The sequence below is a fragment of the Xiphophorus hellerii genome, chromosome 5 (assembly GCF_003331165.1).
Source record: "Xiphophorus hellerii strain 12219 chromosome 5, Xiphophorus_hellerii-4.1, whole genome shotgun sequence".
NCBI classification, from domain to species: Eukaryota; Metazoa; Chordata; class Actinopteri; order Cyprinodontiformes; family Poeciliidae; genus Xiphophorus; species Xiphophorus hellerii.
The window spans coordinates 8,727,712-8,751,705 of record NC_045676.1 but is presented as its reverse complement, the minus strand read 5'-3'; the positions used below and the strand labels follow the sequence as shown (position 1 = coordinate 8,751,705).

The 23,994-nt window shown below is 35.9% G+C and overlaps 2 protein-coding genes and 1 non-coding gene across 3 annotated transcripts in view; 2 read left to right on the top strand and 1 right to left on the bottom strand.

The window, feature by feature from the left end:
• Window positions 1–1,031: 1,031 nt before the first annotated feature.
• Window positions 1,032–1,690, bottom strand: LOC116720847 (histone H2B 1/2-like). Its single transcript, XM_032564304.1, has one exon. The coding sequence runs from the start codon at window positions 1,681–1,683 to the stop codon at window positions 1,309–1,311; it is 375 nt and encodes a 124-aa protein (XP_032420195.1). The 5' UTR covers window positions 1,684–1,690; the 3' UTR covers window positions 1,032–1,308.
• Window positions 1,691–3,138: 1,448 nt separating this feature from the next.
• LOC116720866 (U2 spliceosomal RNA) lies at window positions 3,139–3,329 on the top strand. The gene has a single exon (XR_004339480.1). It is a non-coding gene; the product is annotated as a U2 spliceosomal RNA (small nuclear RNA).
• Window positions 3,330–5,863: 2,534 nt separating this feature from the next.
• The window catches only part of LOC116720844 (sphingosine kinase 1), a 39,983-nt gene continuing 21,852 nt past the window's right edge, over window positions 5,864–23,994 (top strand). The window contains exons 1-2 of the mRNA XM_032564300.1: window positions 5,864–6,423; window positions 20,665–20,814. Of these exons, the coding sequence (XP_032420191.1) occupies window positions 5,997–6,423; window positions 20,665–20,814 (577 nt within the window). The 5' untranslated portion in view covers window positions 5,864–5,996. The remainder of the gene's footprint in view (window positions 6,424–20,664; window positions 20,815–23,994) is intronic.

The window sequence follows — 23,994 nt, the reverse complement described above, 5'->3', positions numbered from 1 at the left end:
CAAGAAAACATGGACTGAAGGAAAGTCCAGCAGTGGAGAACATTGCTGCAAAAAACCCAAAAAACTAAAATCAGAGAATATGGGGCAACATTCGTGCTAAATGGATGCAATAATTATTAAATAGTAAAGAAAAAACATTGTAAAAGTTTTTTTCCATATTTTGTAGCCTTGTCTATTGCAGCCAGAAGCTAATGCTGCCAGCGGGAACATGGCATGGAAAGGTTTGGGAAGTCCTGCTGGAGGACGACTTACTCCTGTTCTGATGGCTGGGATCTCGCCGTCGACAGTAACGGCTTCGATGTACACAGCTTCAGCACAAAGGCTTCCTCCAGGGTTTTCTGAGAGCGCTCACCTGCACCCAGTTCCTGGATCCACTGGGACCGTCTCGATTGTACCACTTGGTCCAGCAGGAGAAAGGAGCTAACAGCTGAACTGCCAGGGTAGAAATTTGAATAATTCACTCAATTCTTAATCAGTTTCTGTAAGATTTTTAGTTGGAATATGTACCATTTTCACAGGAATCAGTTCAAGCAAACTTTATAATCAGAGCACTATCGGTTTCTGCAGATAAATCTGGATTCTAGATCATTTCTGAAAAAAAAGTTGTAACATGAATTGCACACAAAGACACAAACTAAATTCCCTTAGGTACATTCTTTCGAAGTGTCTGTGTCTCCAGATGGAGAAAACAGAACAATGTTAAGCTAACTATAGAATAGAATAGAATAACTTTATTCATCCCAGCAGGGAAATTATTTCGCAGTTACAGCAGCATAGAGACAAGACACACAACATCCACCACTGAGTAGCAATGTAGACAAGATAAAATAAAAATAAAATATAACATGCTGTCAATATAAAAAGCAGCTTAGAGCAGACCTTGCAAGGATTCAAAGATGCAGAAACAGTATGTATATGTAAATATATGTACAGCAAGTGTGCCACAGTGCAGTTGTGCGAAATTGGACTGATTAGTGCAGAACAGTGGTTTAGCTTTTATTGTACAGTGAGATGGCATGTGGCAGGAAGGATTTCTAAGCTATCAAATTTATTCCAGAATGTTACAGAAACACCTAAAGTACTACAGGATTCAAGAAAAACCACCGTAAAACAGCATCAGACTAATATATAATTTAATAAAAAAGGTGAAATAAGAGTTTTGCTTTATCTGGCAGATTCTAAATGTTATCATTCTTTGAATTTCTTAATATAATAGTTTGAAGATTAAAGTGTCAGGACCAGCGCTCTTCAGACATTGTGGGTGGCTCTTAAAAGAGCCTTTGGTTGAGTGAACTCCCACAGCGGAGTTTACTTGGAGCTGGTGTACTTGGTGACCGCCTTGGTGCCCTCAGACACGGCGTGCTTGGCCAGCTCGCCGGGCAGCAGGAGCCGCACAGCGGTCTGGATCTCCCTGGAGGTGATGGTGGAGCGCTTGTTGTAGTGAGCCAGACGAGAGGCCTCGGAGGCGATGCGCTCAAAAATGTCGTTGACGAAAGAGTTCATGATGCTCATGGCCTTGGAGGAGATCCCGGTATCAGGGTGGACCTGCTTCAGCACCTTGTAGACGTAGATGGCGTAGCTCTCCTTCCTTGTCCTTCGCTTCTTCTTGCCTCCTTTGCCGGCCGTCTTGGTCACGGCTTTCTTGGAGCCCTTCTTGGGCGCAGACTTGGCGGGTTCAGGCATTTTGTCTCAATCTAAATATCGAGTGAAGCGCTGTGGTCTGGGAGACCGTTATTATACACAGTGCATGTAAATTCAGCTGTAGCGTCCCTTGACTGTGATTGGCTGAGCCGTTCAGCGGGCTTCCAATGAGAGGCGGAGGATCATTGGTTTGAAAATCCCCGCGCGCGCAAATTAACAGAACATGTTAAAACCAGGATGAAGAGGCGAAACTGAATTATTGCAACATATTTACTGATGAAACTGAATCAGCACAACACTGTTTAATCTCAGACACGCTACAGACAGGATTTCATAGTAAACAAATGAAAAACTTCATTAAAATTGAGATGCTGCTTCTAGATTCTAGTTGCTAGAGAACATATTTACTGTTCTACTCATATTCAGAATTTTGTAAAGCTTTTTCACTTATTACAATGAGTGTTAAACTCTGCAGTTACACAGCACAAGTTGTATAAAAAAACTGAAGAGTTTCAGAATCACTAATACTGTTTTAAATCAAACATTAGCAGGACGAAGTGTAAACAAGTTAAAATATTTTAAGGATTTTTGGAATATTTCACATTTTCACATTTAGCTTTGCAGAATAGTACCATCACCTCAGTTTAGGTTCTTCCTACGTTTCTAACAGGACCAGTTCGGGAGAAAGTAAGACAAAGATTTTCTTTTTTTCTATAAAAACTAAGTAAATTGAGGTTTAATTTGCCACTAACATATCGCTACTGTTGGTTGCACGGTTATTGTTTTTCTTTTTACACAAAGCATTTCCAGATGCTTATTAGTTATACTTAAAAAGTTTTGGGTTGTTTTCATGTTATCACTTACTTTAGTTTGTGGTTTCTGCGTTTTAAGTGGTTTATTTATTAAGTGTACTGTGGACAGACTGAAAGATCATTAAATGTTGCTAACTGGTGGTGTGCAGGCCTCGGTTATTTAACTCAAATAGCCTATATATGTTTGTTACGTTATAAGTGTTTAATTTGCGTGGAGTGAAGCAGCTGCAGTTTGGTCTCATGTCCACTAGAGGCTGCTGTAACAGTTGCTATAAAGCTGCCCCGTCAAAACAAAACTTTTCTTAACCTAATAACTTTTTATGTTGTTTCGAATATACAAGAAAATAACTGTACATGTATATATTTCTGTCAGATGAACATATGCATTTTTACGAGTGATGTGATCATTAATCGTTAATTGTTATCGCTTCTCAGCTTCCTATTGGACTTCAGTGAACCGCGTGACTAGAAATAAACAAATTATCTTGACTATCGTTTTTTTTTTTAGCTTGATGTAATTTACTTGCGTTAATTTCTTGATTAGGAACAACAAATGTTAGTAATTGTAATTTTATATAGTGAATGTTGGTATTATGACTTATAAAACAGTATAAAAACAGTTTTGGAACCGTGAGTTAAAGTGAGGCCAATCAGAATGACCCGGTTTCCTCTGCAGGTATGTGGCATCGCTTCTCGGCCTTTTGGCTAAGATCAGTGTTTAGTTTCTGTTCTTATCAGTTTAATATCTGATATGTCTTCATTTGTAGACTGCATATTAAATTGATTTTTGAAGCATGGAGAGGGAATAAGGGCTTGCTCTGTCCACTCCACGCATCATCCTGGTATTGCAGTATTTCCAGGAATGGTGCACTTTCCTAAACATGTGAAATGATAATTCATTGCTAAGAAACAGCAGAGATTTTCAAAGCTGTCATAATGTTGTGGCAAGATATGAGATAGATAATCTGTGAAAAGATTGAGGTAGATTTCCACCTAGTACTGCTACTGGAGACTGCAAAAAAGCACCGCTCTCAGTCAAAAACAATCAGAGCCATTAGGAAGGTTTTAGCGCTGACAGTCAGGCTCATGTACATGCTGCTCAATGTGCCAATGGTAGAGAAACAACACACAACTCCGCTAACCTACAGACACACCCTTTTAAATTTTAAACTAGACTTGATTTCAATCTAACTTTGCAATAAATATTCTTTCATGAGCTACAACAACATTTAATTTCCCTTTGGGATAATTAAAGTATTTTTGATTTTTAATTAATTTAGAAAAATTCTCCTGCCTCTTTCAGCGGAACATTCGAATATTCAGTTCAAATTATTTAGACTGAACATTTAAAATATTGACTGTGCAGTTTATTGTTGAGTAAATACAAACAACAAATTTGTTGTTGAAATTGTGACATGAGTAAAAATTTTAATTGTGGGACATGGATGAGACATGGGGTAGGATTTCATAAGGCTTGTCTTCTTCCTCCTTTTTGAACTGAATATTGACGTTCTTTTTTTTTTTAAATTATTAAGATATGATTTTTTTTTGTTCTCTTCTTATTTGAATTCTATCTAATATTTGACTTGTAAATAAAGATCTAATTTCAGTTCAAAATTCACAGTAATATTTTTGTATTCATAAATTTAAAAATGTGGGGTTTGACTGCTTTCTGCATCAAAATTTTCTCCCTCATCACAAAACAATTATCCATTACTGTTTTATAGAAGCATACCTTGGTTTGACTCGACCTAGATTAGGTCAGCAACCAAGATTACAACAAAGCTGGGTTTTTTTTTAAAATCTTTTATAAATTTTCGCAAGACGGGACATACTGCTTTTTGTCCTTAAGTAAAGTGCTGCATCACAGCAGAAATCCTGGTTCTTCTTTTCCACTCGGTTATGTTTTTCTCAAACTTGCCACTAGGGGGAAGCACCACCTTTCTTCTTCCTTATCTGAAACCACAATGAAGATCTGCAGCTAAATAAAGTAACATTTTAGGTTTTCTTTCTACTGATATGAATGATTGATATATTTATAACATTTCTGATAAATTATTTGATCCAAAAATGAATCTGTGTCTGCTGATGACAGCTGAAATAGAAATACATTTAAACTAATGACAAATAAAAAAGAGAGAGAGAAATCTTTTCCTTACTTTACAGAATACCATCCAAAAAATAGACAAATAAGTAAGTATGATTACTTTTTCTTCTATGGAAAATTTTGTGAAAAATTATGCTTAACAAAGCAAAGAGTTTCTAACCTGATGACAAGAAAAAATATATCTAAAATATATTATTATAGTGGCAATTTTAGTACCATTCTGTTGTGGAAAATCAATAAAATAATGTATTGAAAATCTGCTAAAACCTGCAATTGTAATTATATTTATATTTAAAATCATTAGTTAGCAATTAAATGACAACATTAAGTGTCAATGTATTCATTTCTCATCAGCTCCTGAACTTCTCTTGACGGTAATTTTAGGAAATTTTAGCTTACTTAGCTCATATTATCATTTTATATCCAGGTGTTAATCCAGAGCCGGCCCAAGGCGTAAGCAGCTGATTATGTACGCTTAGAACAAATGAAGAGAAAAGAAGTAAAAACCAAAATTAAATACCTGCAACAGAGTTGTGAGTTGCAGTTAAAATAATAGGAATGGGTAAAATATATTTTGCTGCTACTGTGTGAAATATTTATTGAAAACACGTTGCAGTCACAAATGTAATTTAATAGATTTAATACATTTTGCTAACCAGCAATTGCAGAGGTACCAAAAATTGCAAGGAAGAGCAGCATGTCAACATATTTTTACTGAAGTAAATGTAAAAAGTAGCATCCAAGAAAGTACTCAAGTAAAAGTACCAAGTATTTGGTAAAAAAGCTGAGTAACTGCTGAAAACATCGGTTGTTTAATATTTTAACTTTGCACCATCAACAGCACCAGGATATGTGGATATTTTTGGAATTTTAAAGGCAAGAATGAAAATAATTTATATGATTAACGTAATTACAAAATTTCCAAATAAATTTTTTCAAGTATAAAACTTATGAAAGTTTAACATACACTGCAGGTGTTGTCTGGTGAATTCTTTGTGAAAACAAGCGTATCTTCAGCCAGTGAAGCTACTCACAGTGGGCACAGTCGCGATACTTCATAATAAAATTACTGAAGTAAAAGAAAAGCGTACAGTGTGGTAAAAACAAATCTCCTTAAAGTACACTATTTTCTAAATAATAAAAATATACTACATATGTAATTATAACAAATTACTACCCAACTCGGGCACAATGTTTTATATCAACCTTGAATTTCTGGGTTCTCGGAGGTACGTTTAAAAAGGGGCTCTTATTTTGAAATCCAACCGGATCTGAAGGGTTTTATTCCGTGTTTCTTGACAAAGGTCCGGGTAGTGGGAGGCTGTCAGTCGCAGTCTCCGCTCTGCCCGCATCATTTTCAGTAATGTGACAGCGCAGCCGGAGCTGTGTCCCGGTCCGGATCCCGTCCACGTCTCACTCTCTGACATCCGCTCAGGATGGATCAGAGGAGAGCCGAACCCGACTTTCTACCCTCTTCCACTCCAGTCACGTTGTACGGAGAATTTACCCAGACCAGTAACCGAAGAGGCAGGTGGGCTGTAAACCTGACCGAGAAGGACCTCGTCGTCCAGAGGCTCGCGTCGGCACCTGTCGGCCGGAACAAAGTGGTGCTGAGTCTGAGGGACTGCGTCGGCTGCCGGGCTTACCGGGAGGATGACAAGGCGGACCCGTCGGCGTACTTTGCAGCCTACTTTTACCCACCGAGGAAGCGCCGCTGGATGACATCTGCTCCGTCGCGGCAGCGCGTGGAGCAGTGCTTTCGGGTAGCGGCGCTCCAGGACCCGCACGCGAACCTGGAGGAGGCAGAGAAGTGGGCTCGCGCCGTTCGAGAACGCTCTGCCCGGCAACAGCGCCTTAGAGACGGTGAGTAACCGTTAGAGACGAGTCGGGAACTTAAACAACTGCCTTTAGGTTAAACTTTCTTGAAGACTAAAATCATCACATTGATAGCATTTAAGGGACACGTTTCTTTTTCGTTTTTCTTTTCTTTTTTTTTTTTTTTAAAGAAAATTTTCGTTTCTTCTCCCTTTTCTATCTACACCAATAATAAGCTAAACATGCAAGATCGGGGCGGCCCAAACCTTTTTGGGGCCCTAAGCAGATTTTAATTCGTGACCCCCCATACCAACATGTCAAAACCAGATACTTTATCATTCCTAGACTACAATATGTGTGTAAGATAACATTTAATTTCCCTTTGGGATAAATAAAATATTTTTTAATTTGAATTGAACTACAATTGCTAGTGTCATTTGGTGATATTATGGCTATTGATTTTAACCTTACGGGAGTAGCAAATAAGCAAAAATGCTCTAATTAATTTGCATGTTGAAATGAAGAGTGGTATTTAGGTGTGGTATATTAATTTAGCTATTTGAAAGTACCATCTGCAGGCAGACATTGATTTTACAGAAAACAAGGTAGAAAGTTTAATATGTTTTGTTTTTAAAATTTGGAAGACGTGTAAAATGTGCACAACATGCAATCTGTCATTGCAAAATAGAATCAAATGATGCCCCCTTTTGGTGTTGGGGTCCTAAGCAGCCACTTAATTCGCACAGGCCTGGGACCGGTCTGTGGTTTTTATAAGTTATATATTTAAAAGCTGCTCTCTATAAATATCTGACATATAAACCTTTGTGTATTATATCTGAAAAGCTCATAGTAAAGATTCGAGAAACAGATGTGTGACATACTGTGAGGAGTACTTTGTACTCTGTTTTTATTTTTCATATATTAATCAATTTTTATGTCATTCCGTTCATCGTGCCTCTTGAATTTGTGGGGATATAAACTATTGTAATCGATTAAATCACCTGATTTTTGGAGGTATGGAATGCGTAAACGTACAGATTTCTTGAAGATGAAAAATAATTTTCATGTGTTCACCTAAACGTCCGCTGTAACAATTGAGTAAAACTCCTGAAATGATTTTCTGTGTTTCAGTTTTTGGTGTGCTCCCTCAAAATTACTAGTTGCCCTCATCTCACAAACTTTGTAGAGACAGCCCTGCCTGAATCAATTACAGAGTCACAAATGAACAATCACCTCCAGTGAGATAACTCATTATATGTTAAGTTTCTTATCATACTTTGTGCAATGAACTATTTGCTCAGTGAGAAGTCATGAAAAGCAGTGTAATTGTGCTCAATGAGCATTTTTGCCTCATCATCTCTTTACTCTGTATAAATAAACTGAAGTACTCATCCTCTTTATCTGTAAAAGACAAACATGATTGTTTTCCTACTTCAGTCGTGTGAGTCCCTGAGCCAGGACCAAGTGTAATGTTTTCTTCACAAGTGGTTGATCTCCTGGCATACGGTAACAACGTGTGATTCAAGCTCAAAGACAAGCAGCAGAAATAATAAAATTAGGTTCAAATCATCACTCTGTTAATATCTATTGGGGACCTAAACAGTTTTAAGATTTGCTTATACCTTACACTGGTTGACTATAGTTAGTAAACCAAAACCAACATTGTACAAAGCAGTTTAGCATACAAGGCATCTCAGAAACATGTATTATGTTCATGTATCAGAACCAGGTGTGACAGGTCTATTGTTTGTTCCCTATGGGCTGAACTTCCTGCAGAAAAGTGATCCTATTATATTTCCTCCACTCTGTCCTACTCCAGCACACAGACAGCACTCTCTGACTCACTTAGCTTTTCTCCCATGAACAGGTTTTCGTTTTTAGAGAAACTAAACATGCTGCTGTTCTTTGCTGTCTGTCATTGTTTACTTTGAAACATATTGTGATTTGACTGTACCAGTTACCCGCCATGGGACACAGAACGTAAGACAAATGTCTCCATTAGCTGCTCCTGGCGTGCTTTTCCCATCACTGCTTTAATTCAAGTGGAAGGAGTTTTTTTTTGCATTTGTTGCTACTTTTGAATTATTTATTTTGTTGAAGCCTAAAGAATTTAGTTTTTTCTCAGATATTGAACTTGTAATGATTTCAAAGAAGCACAATATCTGTGAGTTGAATTAGGGGTGGGCGATATGGGCTTAAAGTTTTATCACAATATTTCGTGGTACTATTGTAATAACAATAAGAATAATTTATGCTTTCTTTTTTAGGCAATTGTATGCCTGTGACTTCATCATAGCCCCCACAAACACATATACTGCTGCTCTTGAGAAACATGCTCATTTATAACACCAATCACATGAAGAAGTGTGATTTGTGTCACTAAATTGCACACAATAGCTGGATTTAATATTTAATTTATTTATATTTATTGATACTCTCATTGAACAAACTCTAGAGAAAATAGTAAAAAGTTGGTTTTCTTTATAACACCATCACTTGGAATTTACTGACAACAATAAATCAAAATTGATCACGATAAATGATTAACAATGCGATAAATGCCCACCCCTATGCCAGAGTGTAAAAATGCATAGAATGAGGAGAAAAACTTACAAGGTTATTTTTTTAAAAATAACTCCACAGTTCATGTCAATGAGTATGAATTAACATTTGACACATCAGTTAAAAAAATGCACAATGAGCAGGAAAAAAAACCCATATTTAAGTCACATGACCAGGCAAAAATTTTAAAAAGTGCGGAAAATATGGTATATCATATACTTGATATATCTGGTATATCAAGTCTAAAGACTGGGTGGTGTTGAATATGAGGTAAAAATGTGCTAATTTTCGTTTGGTGGATGAATCGATAATTGAGTAAGCAAACAAATAATGTTATGTTTTTATACTGTTATTCATTTACACTTATACCGATTCATGGCATTAGTTGTGATTGCTGGGATAAATCTACACAAAAAAAGCAAAAGTGCTGAACAGAAACATGGACTACATGTATTTTTCTCCACAAGGCTACATGACATTGTGTTAAGTGTCTTTTCCAAGGTTGCTGTTGTTAATATCCAACCTCATTTATACCGTAGGAGCCTTTGGTATCTGAGGAATGTTTTAATCGAAAGAGGACCTTTTCAATCAAGTTGTTCCACCAGTGGCCTTGGGAGCCACCGTTAATCATGCTAATCTAGGATGTCTGCATACGAACCATTAGTCTAAATAAGGTCTGGCCTTTTTGTCAGTGACTTCTGCCGTCCTCCCAGAATTATTCAGAGAGCATCTCTGTTTTCCTCAGACAGGTAACTGCATGCTGGAGCTGTAATTCAAACCCCACATCTAAGATTAAAAACTACCTGAAAGAGAGAAGCGTGTTTTCCAAAAGCTTGTTATCCACGACTAACCAACTGTGTCTTTTGATCTCTCCTGAGCTGTTTGCTCTGCTTGGATGTGAAGGAGAAAAACAGAAAGGTATCTGGTGTGTTTCACCTGCTCACAACAAGCAAATCTGCATCAACTGTTGCTAATCTATCGGTTTGAGTATCAGTAGTAATTTGCATTATATTGATCCCTCATAAAACAGATGTTAAAGCCCTGACCCGGAAAGCCACCTGCTCTCCCTTTTTTTCTTCTTTTTGCGCTTTACAGAAGGATTAAATTACATTTATTCCAATTTTTCTCCAAAATAAACTGTTATGATGATGATGATGTTTATTGCTCTTTGTCAGACCCTGCTTTAATCAGTGAATGATGTCCTCTTTCGTATAGAGGAAGTGAAGAATAGTGCAGCATGTAATTAGCAGCTGGTGGTTGCCTCTGTGGTTTGTCTGCTCTGTGTTAAAGAAGTAACACAGCCGTAGACGTGATGTAACGCATGCATTACCAGGTCATGTTACGTGTCAGGAAGCTGATGTCTTATTCCACCTGATTTCATTCCTGCATTCTTGTTTCTGAGCAAAAGCTTAACTGCGCTGCATTTTTTAAGAGCATTGATCTGAAGGTTGCCCATGAAAAGATGAAATGCCTCTGGGATGTCATTAGCATAACTCAGGGAGTAGCAGCAGGAGAAGTATTGATCAAAATAGCCCCATAAGGGCTTTTGCCTTCTGTGTATTTTAGTGTAGCAATAAGAATCAGTTGATTCCAGGTTAAAATGGTCATGACTGGTCAGTCTCAAAGCAACTTAATGGAGAACCTCTAAAGGTAAAGAAGCACCAATCTTTATTGGCTGATATCAATTTATGGCTTTCTTTTGAGTACAATTGTATTTTTTTTCCCAGACATATTGTAAGACATGAATGAGAAAACGTGTTTCAGATGTTAATGATGGTTTTAGTGTTGAACTTAAGAGAAAATTAAAAGAAATCAAGATTATTCCCAATAATAACACAGAAAAAAGGTTATAACATTTTTGATACTGAAATACCATTTATATACAATATTGGGGTCATGTGTCTGAATCAAGAGAAGATTTTAACAATATTTTAGGGAAAACTAAGAATCCAGGGTTTTTTTTCTTCACAAAAATGCTTCATGGATTACAAACTGTGTTTTAAAGAATATGCAATCACTGTAAAATATTTCAGTATAACTTTTGACTTTTTCTTGTTATGTCTTATTCTAAGATGCTTGAAGTTCTGAAAAATAAAAGTAAGTTGTTTGGCTAAATGTCCTAATGTTTAGCTCCATGTCAGGACTCTGAATATTTTGTTTTCCCTTCATCCTTCTTGATAGAATTTTCTTATTTTTATGTGCAGATTTCTCCCAACGATTCCCAACAAACAACCTTGGCACTATTACTACTGTTTTCCCCATATATCTGTTAATTGAAGTATTCTTTTAACTGAAACACAACATTATAAAATAATGTGGTTTTTTGGAAACCACGGGAATTATGAGGTTATGCAGGATAAGTGGTGCAGGACGTCCTCTGGAGGACTGGTGTTGCTGCTTTTCCCAGCCAAACACAGGCCCCTGGAGGACAGACAGCTCTATTAATACTTTACCTCTGGCTGAGATGGAAATTATATGAAAGCAGTTTTATAATAACGTCTTTTTGACATCGTTTAGAAAATATATTACTAATTTCGGATTGGGAATATGAACACTTACTGTACATTCTGATTCGCTTCATAGATTAATTTTCAAACAGTGAAAAAAAACAGAGGCGTATGCGATATAGTTTTGCAGGTAACAAAACTTTCTTATACATTTTAATGTTTTCTATTTTTTAGGCTTTTAATTTTCTCAAATACATCAAGTTTAAAGTCTAGTAATATCTGACTGGTCTAATAATATCCTTCCACCGAATGCAAATAAACCAGATTATTGGCTGAAATATAAAATCAGCAGATTGTTGAAGGTGTGTATGTTGTTGGATGAACAAAATGGAACGTCAGTCAATCAAGTTTATTTGTAAAGCACATTTCAGCACCAAAGCAGTTTAAAATGCTTTACATTAAAGTACACACACACAATTGTCAAGTCAACAAAAAGAAACAAAAAGATATACTCTTCACATTAGTTATTTTTTGCAGTTTATCATTGAAGGTTGCATATAAAACAGTGGAAATGCCCACTATGAAAATCTAAAAGAAATGGCAGTAAAGCTTGCCTTAGAAAAGGCAGAGATAGACAGAAAGTGGAGAGAAATTTCCAACTTGAAGAGTTAATGCTTTCTTCAGATCATGGCAGCGAGCTCTTAAGTTTTTAAAGATGATTGCGCATGAACTTCGGGGGTGTGTGTGTGTGTTTGGTGGTGATAAGTGGGAGTTATCTGGTATCCACACCAAAAATAAATTGCTCATCCTGACATCATGTTTTTAAACACACCCATTTCAAGAACCGTCCAATTACCAATAATCACACTCTGATTCTCAGGAAAAAAAACGCACAGCTCAGTCCTGCTGGGCTCTGGCCCGGTTGTTTGTTTGTGTTATTGAAGGGAAAAACCAGCTGGTTCCAGTGGCTCTATCAGTGTTTTCTATATGGTATTAAAAGCGTGTGTGTGCAGCCAGGCTGCCCCAACAGCAGCTGATGTTTCCTTGAATTATCAGCAGTTCCTGAAACATTGGAAAGCTGAATGGGTATGATAGCACTTTGCACTAATCTGGTGAATAAATAACCTTAAAAACAGACTAAAATAATAAGTATCTTTGTATTTGAGCTAACATGTATATTTATTCAATAATTAAGAAGCAGACAAGCCTTTTCAATTGGAAGTGTTGTTTATTTTGTCATTGTATTGTTTCCTGTTGCAATGTGATCAGTTGCAGTTAATTATTTACAAATGCAGCAATTAATCAAGTCCCATCACTTCTTATAAAACAGTGAGGAAGTTCAAATTAGTCCAGAGATCATCGGCATATACAGTAGACCTCAGATGATTCACGTCATTAGTAGTGAAGTGAAACTCAGTGTTACACAATAAAGCGCAGACATCTCAGTTTTGTTCTGGATAACCTTTTGCTCATCATCCATCCTGTTAGTTGGCATAATATTTCCTAGCAAGTGTTAGTGAATCATCAATGAACATAAACCGGAAACCAGAGATTTACATACAGCAAGTAAGACACTTTTTACAATTAAATTAGACCAAATTTCTCTTGTTTTAGGTCCGTTAGAATTACCAAGATTATTTCTGTTTGCTAAATACAACAGTAGTTTGGTGACATTGTCTTGAACTGCAACTGCAGGATTTGACTCAAAGGTTTCAGATAGTTATGATTTGTCTTAGAACAGTGGCAGCTCATATATTTTTCTGTCTAGACATGTCTAAACGTCTTGAGCAGTGTGTGTGGTACAAGTGGAAATTAGATCCTGGTTAGGCAAAATCAGAAGTAACATAAATAAATTTAAGCTGTCTACCACAAACACAGCCCTAGTAAATATTTGAAATCCAATAAAGATCTGACACAGGATTTGAACAATGTGTCATCGTTCATTTGATCCAGAAAGCAAATTAGCTAACCACTCGGTCAATCACCAGATATGACAACTTATACCTGCTATTTTTTACAAATATTTTGTATTTAATATTTGTTTAGTTTTTCCTTTATAACTAGATATTAGTAACACCTAAATTGAATGTTTGTTTTCACTTAATTGGTTTGTAGTGGTTAGAAACAACATTTGTTTGTTTGGATAATTTATAGATCTGATCGCGAAATTCCCCTGGAAATGGAGTACTAAAAAGGTTTTCTGAATATGTTTAGACTAAAATTAATCCTTTTAGCATTTATGTTTTCCTTCAGAAAAATGAAAAACGGCAAGAAGCTATTCTGGAAATTGCAAAAAATGCAGAAAATGTCCTAAGAAAACTAAAAAGATGTGAAAAAATTTATTTAAACAACTCTAAAGAATACAAATGTTAATTTACCATTTTAACAACCTCTTTGTATGATTTAAAATAACAACATAATATTAAATTAGCATGTTCATAAGTTCATGTCTTCTGTTTTTCATCTTTCTGCGGTTCAACACTTAAAGTACACACTATGAACATAAATCCACCGTGTTACACGCAGCTTTTATGTCCAATCTATTTTCCAATCCTTCCTTTGTCTCTCAAAGCACACATCTTTGTTCATAAGTAAACTTTGGCTCTTACAGAAACAACAGCTAGATTCACAATGCGTTTCATTTTTAAACTCGCGTCCCGTAAGTTCTCTTTATTCCTTAATATAGATCTACAGATGCCAAACCACTGCGTCCTCCTCCTTCCACACCCTTTGTGGTTCCAACTCAGCAAAAATCTGCTTGAGGAGCTTTCCCTTCCTGATGTAAACAGAGTACACAATGCAGGCTTTTTATATCCTATTCTATTTTATTATATTCTAAAATGATTAAAATATTCATGCTTGCAGGGACTGCTTGTATTTCTCAGTGATACCATATATGCTTGAGTATATTTATAGCAAAAGGACTTTGTTTTGCTTCAGTAATTATTTAGGTATAAACGAGTATAAAGACTGATAAGGGTAAGAGTGTTTGGTAATACATGATAATCCACTAATCCCTTAAATGTGGAAACTGGATTCTGTCCCATCTGGAGTGTATCTGAGCTTGGCTTAGCTTTCACAGCTGGGCATGGGGCAGAAACTTCACTGACATTATCTACGATGTTTGACTATTTAACACCCTGCCTCCTTGGCAGAAGCGATGCTTCAGCATTTGGTTGTTAATGAAGATGGGGCATCCTGTTGATGCATTAGTTTGAGTTACAAACTGACAGCTTTAGCTTGCTGGTTTTGAATCTAGCAGTATTGAGAGCAGAAAGCTTTTTGAGGCTTGTTCGGTGTTTTCTGCTTCTAAAAATCAGCCATTTGTTAATGGGTAACACTGTGTGTCTTTAACAAGCAGCCTCAGTGTGTTGCTCCTTATAAAAAGTTTTTGTTGGATCTTATTTGACTACCAGTGATAATCTATGCCATGTCTCCAGTGGCTTAAGGTTCTTCCACAACTCATTTATCAGGTGTAATCTGTCACAACTGTCAAATTCCTGCCTTAAATCTTCACTTTCTGACAGGCAGATGTTACGATCAAATCATCCTAAACACCTACATATGGAGCAAAACGCATCACTGCTCCTTTTTTTCTCTCTTTACATATGCTACAAAGCTAAACCTCGACAGAGCGTGACAGCTCCATCTAAATTGCTAAATTGTTCTGGCAAGATCGGAGCAAGGTGAGCCCAGCTCAGCAGGGTGACATCTTGGCAAGTTTTAAAATGACTTTTATCAGGTTTTGAACATCATTTTCAGACACACACACTTCAGTTTGCTGGTAAAACAGAGATGTCAGTAGAGCTGACAGATGTGTTTATCATATGTAGTTACTGGGAACCAGATATCTAGGTACACCGAAGGAAAAGACAGATGTACAATTTTTTCTCAATGTCTGAATTTATCCCAAAACTTCTCCTGTTTTAGTTTAGTTAGAAATACCAAAATTATCTGTATTTACTAAATGCCAGAAAATCTAGTGAGAACATTTTTTAGAGAACTTTTTGCAACTTTCTTCAAATTCAAAAGTTTACATTTGATCAGTATTATGAAAGATTTCAAAGATATCCAACCATATATCTCTGAAAGGCACAAGCACAAGAAAGACAGCAAGTGGTTTCTGGGTGGTAAGTCAACATCAAAACACCTGTCTTTTCCAGCAGCCATTGTCAGCGCATACAGTGATAAACTAACTGCTGAAATTCTGCTTGGGTTGCTAGGTAACGGGGCTGGGCTCGGCTGGGGTTGCTAGGTAACGACGCAGTGCCCATGGAATGTGATTCAACGATCGGGAGGTTTTTGAAAGGGCTCATTTTCCAGACACCAAAAATGATGAACTTATTGATAAAAAACAGATGGGTGGGTTTTTTAAGTGCTTGGGTTGTTTTTAGAAGCAGTTGAGACACAAAGGGAAGTATAAAAAATCAGCATAATAAATCCCTTTTAATAACTCTATCAAAGCTTTTTTGTTTCTTGTAATTCTACATTTTCCTTCTAGTAATACTGTATTTCTATTCTGCTTATATTGTGAAAATATATACCCATATTATGGTAGCTTTCTTCTGAGAATAAAAACAAAGAAATCTCTTAGTTCTTAGTATTCCGTCATAAAAAAAGTATCCTTATGTTGGATATATAAATTTTAAAAAAAAGAGGAGGAAGTGACATTTCCTAACAGAGACTTTCCCCTCACAGAACGGCGCTTTCCCACAAAACCTAAAAAGTCATGTATTCTCAGCACCCAGAAACCTGGTACGGGGTTCCCTTTCATTTAGGTTGTTATTTCCTGTTGCAAGTACCTCAGCGGTGTCTTTCCGTCAAGATCTGGGACAGTTCCCATGCCGTCGCCTGGAAGGGAGCAGATTGAGACGCCTGTAATCACAGATCAAGTAAACATAGTTGAGATGCTGCTGTTTTTTTGTCATCTTATGTTTTTCTGCTACAGTTTGTAAGGATGGCAATTCACTTCTTCTGAATCTGTTCACCTCTTCATCCAAGACATGCAGTGACTTTTATTTTGAAGGCGTTTTTAAAAACTGTGCATTTTTCCTAAACTTTTTAACCACAAAATTAGTGTGCAGACAGATATACATCAGTTAACATTAGTGTCCACACCCAGCCCTAACAAAACACACCACACACATTATCTGCTGTCATGACAGCCTGCCCACCAAAATATAACTTTTACTTGGTTTATAAGGCTGTATTGGGTAGAGGTTTTAAATAAGTTTCCGGTCCAATCCTTAATTAGAAATATGTTCTGCCCTGCCCGGCTCCCATGATGCCAGTGCAGCACAGATGTTGAAGGAGGAAAACCCCGAGTTTGGAAATGAGCTGACTGGAATGTTCTGAGAAGGGAAGGGCTGGCACACAGGAAGTGACATGACAGTTTAGTCAAACAGGGCTGTTGTGTACATGATTACACACACACCACTCCACACAAAGGTCAGGGCGTTCTCTACCAGCTGCCATGCCAGCTGATTCACGAGAGCATCTCTGTGCGTTTCCCAGAGGAGTCCAGTCAGGATTTTTAAAGGGGATATATTATGAAAAATACACATTTTGCACGTTTTTGTACGTTCCTTTCGGTTTCTGCTGCTTTTAAAAAAAGACAAAGCGCTTAATCAAACCACCCACCTGGTTTTTATTGATGACTTATTGTTTTTTGATGTTAGGAAAATGAGCCGTTTCAAAAACCTTCTGAATGTAACGCCACAACTTAGCAGGCACTGCCCATTACCTAGCAATGCCAGGGAAGCTCAGCCTGTTACCTAGCAACCACAGCAAAACCCAGCCTGTCACCTAGCAACACAGTTGGAACTCCAGCATGTTTTTACTCATATGTTGTTAAGTGAAAAAATCTGTCAGCGGGACTAGTATTTCTTTATTAATATTAAGAAATTATTCACTTAAAACAAGCTCTTATATGTTTCTGAAAAGGTACTTGTAAGTTAGTTTTGTACTAAAATAATTGCACTAAAAACTAGACAAAACACAGAAAAACAATTTTGTTTTTGCAAAACAATTTAACTTCGCAATTTGACACCTTGAAATTATAAAAATACCAATGGAAACAGGCAGTTATGAGAAAGGTTTGATTGTTCTAATGTCAGTAAAAATATTTATATTGCCTATTGAGGGTTATTTAATACTTGGCTTATTTAATATATACAGATTTGTGTATTTGCCATTTTACAGGATTATCCTGTGAGAGATGACTTCCTCATTTTCTCATTTTTTGTCTGAAACTTTTTGATATTTCCGATCTTGGTGAGAAAACTCAGGGAGAGTTGGGCATATTTTGAAGATGGAAAAGAACCATTACCTTTATGCTATTTTTAAAAAAGTATTTAATTTGACTCATTAAACTAATTATGGTTTTAATTTTTTTTTACTTTTTATGTTTTACTGAACATAAATTCAGATTCATACTGCAGTTGCAGTTGTACATTTTTTAATACAATTTTTAAATATCCAAACTTTTTCTATGTTTGCGGATGGAAATGCCCTGACATGAAAACCATGTAATAAATGTTTTATGTATTTTATAAATGAGGTATTTTGATGAAACCTTACCTGTCCTCTCCTAAAAGCAACATATAACCTGCAGAGGTTGATACATTAGGCTGCATTTCTTCTACATGAATCCAGTAAATAATTTGCTTATCCACTATAAGATAAGTGCAAACATGATTGTGTCTTAGTGTGGACTGATTTTTCTTTCACTTGTTTCTCTGCATTCCTGAGCTGCAACGTGCAGCACAGTGGATTCTTGAAAACTGGTTTGTAACTGGAGCTGCTGTGCCTCCATTGTGTCTCACTTATCAGCTGTCAGACTTCTTATGACGGCTTTTCAGCAGAGTGCAGAACAAAGAAAGATCGCTGTCCACGAGGAATACCACTGCAGGTTTTTGTTTCTCTCACTGACATGAAACTTACTGCATGATAGAGTCGGGTGTGTGTGTGTGTGTGTGTGTGTGTGTGTGGGCATGGGCGGGTGTGTAGTGCATTCTTCTCTGAATGCACTACAAGACAGTTTCAAATGATTGCAGAAAAAGACAGTATTAAGGGAGTGAAAGACGAGTCTCAGTTTTATAAAAGGTTGATTTTTGGATTCCTACAGGAATTCACTTGGACTTTTCAATAACCTTCGGTGCACCATCACATTATTTTTCATTTGCTTTCATGTTTCATAACTTTCATACACTTTAAGTGTTTTAATTTATTTTATTCATTCAATTCAATGTATTTGTACATTGTATTTATTAGCAGAAAATGAGAAATGGTCACAATAACGAAAAAAATGCAGTGCTTTCAGACCTCAAAAAATGCAAAGCAAACAAGTTGATATTCATTTAGAAACAACAATACTAATGTTTTAACTCAGGAAGAGTTCAGAAATCAATATTTGGTGGAATAACCAGGATGTTTTCAATGGGCTTCAGTGCAGTGGGCTCTACATTTTCTCCAGAGCTGTATATGGATGGATCATTGGTTTTACACTCAGTTACATCAGTAAAAGAATAAAAAACCTGTTTGCCACATGAAGTGATAATGTAATCAACTGGTGCAGAGGAAATGCATCAACACCAGATTATTAGTGAGCCAACAGTTCCCATTATCACCATGATGTGCTGAGTAGTCAGAGCTGCAGTCTGTTCAGTGAAGCCTACAGCACAGAATAAGTGTTTCTGTTGCAGAGGACATCAATTACTGCTTCTTCTGGTTCCTCTGGGTGCAGACAGTACATTCAGGCTGTACTGCAGTGGTTTGTTCTTGGTGTAAAATTTGTTAAATGAGTCCTTTAGCAACTTCAGCAGCTGCGATAAGAGCCCAGATAAAGTGCAGCAGGAGGTCCAGCAGTCCTTTGTGTCTCTTTGCTGTGGAGGAACATTAAATGGATTGTTGCCTCACATCTCATTGCTTTTTCCTGTCTCATGCAGTACAGTATTACCTCACATGAAGATGGGTCCAGATTTTTCAAAACTATATGAGAAATTTACATCAATTGCAAAAATAAAATGCGGGTGTATGTATGGTTACTTTAATGTGTAAATTTCCATTAATTTATTAGATTTTAACTCGTAAAAAATGTAAACGCACTTATTTTTTTTATCATAACAAAAGAACAAAAGGTATTCAAGCTTTATCAGTTTCAGAGTTGCTTTGAGCCATAATAAATGAAATATTAATCAATATTTTTATGTGTAGCAATAGCACTTGACAAAATGTAATATTTCAGTCGTTGTATCTGTGACTTTATATTTTTGTGTTTTTTTGAACTGCCTCATTGCTGAAATGTGCTATACAAATAAACTTGATTGATTGATCAAATATATGTATATATTTATTTATATTAGGGTTGCAAGTAACAATTATTTGTGTAATCGATAATTCTGTCAATCATTTTGTCAATTAATCTATTAAACAATTGCACATTCTGCAGACTTTAAGGAAATACATTAATAGATGCAAATAAAGCAATAATTCAGTAAAATATAAATATATACTGTAAGTATAAATATAAATGCAATGACAAAGTTTTTCTTTGCTTGGAGATTTGTTTTAAAGAATTTGAACCAGGTGAAGCTAATACTATGCCACTCGAGGAGTTCTGTGTAGAACTGTGTAGAAAAAAGGATGTTTTTCATCTTAAATACTAAATATATATGCTATTTGCACAGTCTGGCCTTAATTACTGCTCTGAGTGGGTTGTTCTTTTATTAATTTACTTTTTTCTGTTTTTTGTATTCTCCAGTTAATGACTAAAATGTTACTAAATTAGTTGACAAGTATTTAACTGCATGATTAAAGTCTTTATTCTGGTGCTTTGGTCTCAACTTGCCCATTTTTTGAAGGACAATTTTGTTTACAGAGTTTATAATTCATTTTATTTGTTGTTTTTTATTTATTTTTGGATATTTAAAATGTTTTCCAGTTCCAGTGTTAAATGTTCATTATAATTTATAGTTTATTGATGTTTGAGAATGTGTTCCTGCATTATTATGCCATTATTACCACTATATTACTTGAAAATGATCTCAAAACAACAATATTATGGTTAAGGCAATAACCTCTGGGACAATTTATTGTCCAGCAAAATTTGTTATCATGAGAGGTGCGTGCATATACATATAAATATATATAATGTGCACTACTGACCTGCTGAGTCATGGTTGTGATGCTGATCCTGTTATGTATGTTGAACCTGAAGGAGAACCACTTGGCTGTGATTTATTATATTTTCTCTCTCTCTCTCGCTCTCTCTCTTATCCAGGTGTGTTGCTGAATTCGTTGCCCCGTCCTTGTCGGATCCTGCTGTTTGTGAACCCGCAGAGCGGGAAAGGACAAGCCCTCACCTTGTATAACAGCCACATCCAGCGGATGCTCAACGAGGCGGGAGTCATACATAAACTCATTATCACTGGTGAGTCGAGTTGCTGGCTCAAGTTTCTCAATTCAGCTTCCACACCATGCCATAGCCTTTACCCATGCTATCATTTTTGTTTTGATTTTTCATCTGAAAAAGCCAGAGACATTCCCAGCTTCAAGGAATGTGAAGGAGAAAATATTTCTTAGCCAGACTTGATTCTCTGCGAATCCTGGGGTTATTGTCAGCAGAGATCTGCTTCAACCCAATGCAATGATAAACAGAACAAAGCAGCAGTACACTAAGTGGAGTTTTGCCTCGTTGTTGGGAAATTATGTTTTTTTTCCCCCTGTTTTTATTTTGCAACAGCTGTAAAGGAGGTTGGGGGTGACAGAATGAGGTCACAATGCACTCACATAGTCATAGAAATACTAAGAAGCAGCCTTCCTTACCATAACATGTTTATTTTGCGGTTCATACATGCTAACGAATATGTGAGATACTGAATGATAGAAATACTCGGGGCAGAAGGGCTGCAGCTAACAATTAGTTTAGTAATCAATTATTTTATTGGTTATTCTGATGGCTGATCATTATAATAAAAAAATGACATATTCTGTAGATTTTTTATTTAATCATTTAACCCTTTTTTTTTTTACAATATTGGAAATAATTAAAAGATTCAAATAAATAATTCAATTCCTTTGTTTAAATAAGAAAATGTTACAGTACGCTTGATTATTTGCATCTACAATAGTGTTGTGCTGATCTCTTGATTCATTTCTGATTAACTGATTAATAACTGTATAGCAAAAGGCGATCAATAGGAGATTTTCTTGTTTTTACAGAATTTGAATGGCGTGAAGCCAAAAATATGCCACATGAGGTAGAATATATTTACAGATATAGATGTTTTTTAATATGTTTTTGCTCTGAATGTGTTTTTCTTTTAGAAAATTTTGACTCAATTGCGATTTCCAGTTAACAATTAATCAATTACTAAGTCAGTTGACAATCAGTTCAATAATCACTTCATCATCATTAATCCGATTAATCGCTTAAGCCCCAGCTTGCATGACAACATGATTCATACTACTGGATTCACAGGACAAGACGAGACTTGAACAAAATATTAAGAAAGCTTTTAAAATAAAGGCGTTACAAATTATTCAAAAATCTCTGTTCAGCATAAAGTTATACAGATCAGGTCTGATCATGTTCTGTGTTTTAGTTTTTGAACTAGAGTCGATGAAATTCTGTAAAAATTGTTAAAAAAGAGAGCTCAGCAGAAGCTATTTTACCATTGTTAATGGATAACAGTTAGCTTGTTGTGACATCAATTACAAATCTTATCCATTCCCATGTGTTGCCAGCTCATTTTCCACAACCAGCCAATCAAGTTCTTCAACAGGTTAATATCTTGAATTCATCAATATTTTTCTTAAACAGAATAAAAACACAATTTAGGAGTTACGGTCAGTTGTACAGCTTAGAATCAAAGCTTGAGAAAATGAGATTTTTCATCAGTTCAGGTTCAGTAGTGCTAAATGGTTAGTTAACAAAACAAATTATAAAATACAAAATCAGTAACTGAAAATCTCCAGTTATGTTTCAGTGTTCGTCTCTCTGTATCTGTGTTGCACTCATCTAGATTTAATCCTCTTCCTGTTTTCATGTGTTCGCCATCGTTATGCTGATCAGCAGCCGCCAACCCATATGCAAAGCTGTTATATAATAATTATGTTTACACACTGTTAGAAACACTGAGTGTACAGAAACACACAAACATCAACACTGAATCCCTTCTACACATAAAATGTTTTTTATTAGTGGTGGGACTTGATTAAAATTTTTAATCAAGTTAATTGCCGTATCCATAATTAATTATTTGCATTTTAAATGAAACAACATATCAGCAAGTTAAGCAACATTGTCAATTCAGGAACCCTTTTTGTTGCTTATTTATTGAATAAATAGACATATGAACTCAACAACAAAGATATTTATTGTTTTTGATTTGTTATTTAGGTTATTCAACCATCAAACTGGTGCAAATTGTTATTAAACCAATTCAGCTTTCAAATGTTTTAGGAGCCATTGATCATTTATGTAATGTTTTTAGAAAAAATATTTCATTAGAAATGCAGACTGTGGATTCTGACAGGAGCGTTGGGGATGTTGAAATGCTAATTTTAGCCTTCAATAGCTTCACAGATAGACTAACTCCTTTTTGCACAACTTGCACACAATTGTCTTTTCCAACATCCCATCAAATAGTTTTTTGAAGCAACAAATAACCCCAAGAGGAACGAGAGAACCAGCTTTGTGTGTTGTTTGTGCGCCAAATGTACGGGTGTACCAGAAACACAACACAAAGGTTCCAGCTCGGGAATTTTGGATGAAAAATACAAAAAAATTAATAATTGCATTAAAAATTTTAACGCGATGATTCACAATGATCTTTTATAGCACAATGAAAGATCACATAGTGACTGATCTAAAAAATTCAGATAAGTCCCCAACTCTGACAACTCATCTGCAGATTGGCTGTAATTGGTTTTCCTCTGGTTTCTGTGTTTTTTAGTACAGGAGAAGATGATGACCAGTGAATTCAACAGAATCACTGGAGGTAGTTTTAAGTGTATATGAAGAAAAAATAATAATAATTGAGCTTCTTTTTGACCTGTTAATCATAAAGAAGGCATAGATTCTTCATTAAGTAAACATCTATGAGTCAGTATGACCTGTAGTAGGGACAATTTGATCCTGCCGTAATTGTCAATCTTCTAAAATAAATCCTTTTTGCTTAATCTCTCCCAAGTCACTCTGACTAATGGCTCGCTGCAACAGAATTAACTCTCCTCTCTGAGAACCAGAACAAATCTCTCTTCAACTGAATTACATGTAAAGGCTTTCTCAACGAACAAATCCCTTTACACTTGCTTTTTGAAATGCCTTTATTTATTTCTGCAACATCACTTTTTCAGATATAAACAATATTTGCAGAACAGATGTTTAATACACAACTAATCTGAAGATAAATTGAGCAAATCTGGATTTTAGATTAAACTGCCAGTAAAGATAAAAAAGGCAAAACTCAGAACTATTAATACTAGAAGGATTTTTAAGGTCCAGCCCAGTTTCTCTCCTTGAATTAATAATGCTATTCCCTTACTGAACATAGAGTATTGTGAGATTTTATGAAAACATTGTGTAAAAGAAAAACTATTAAGTAAA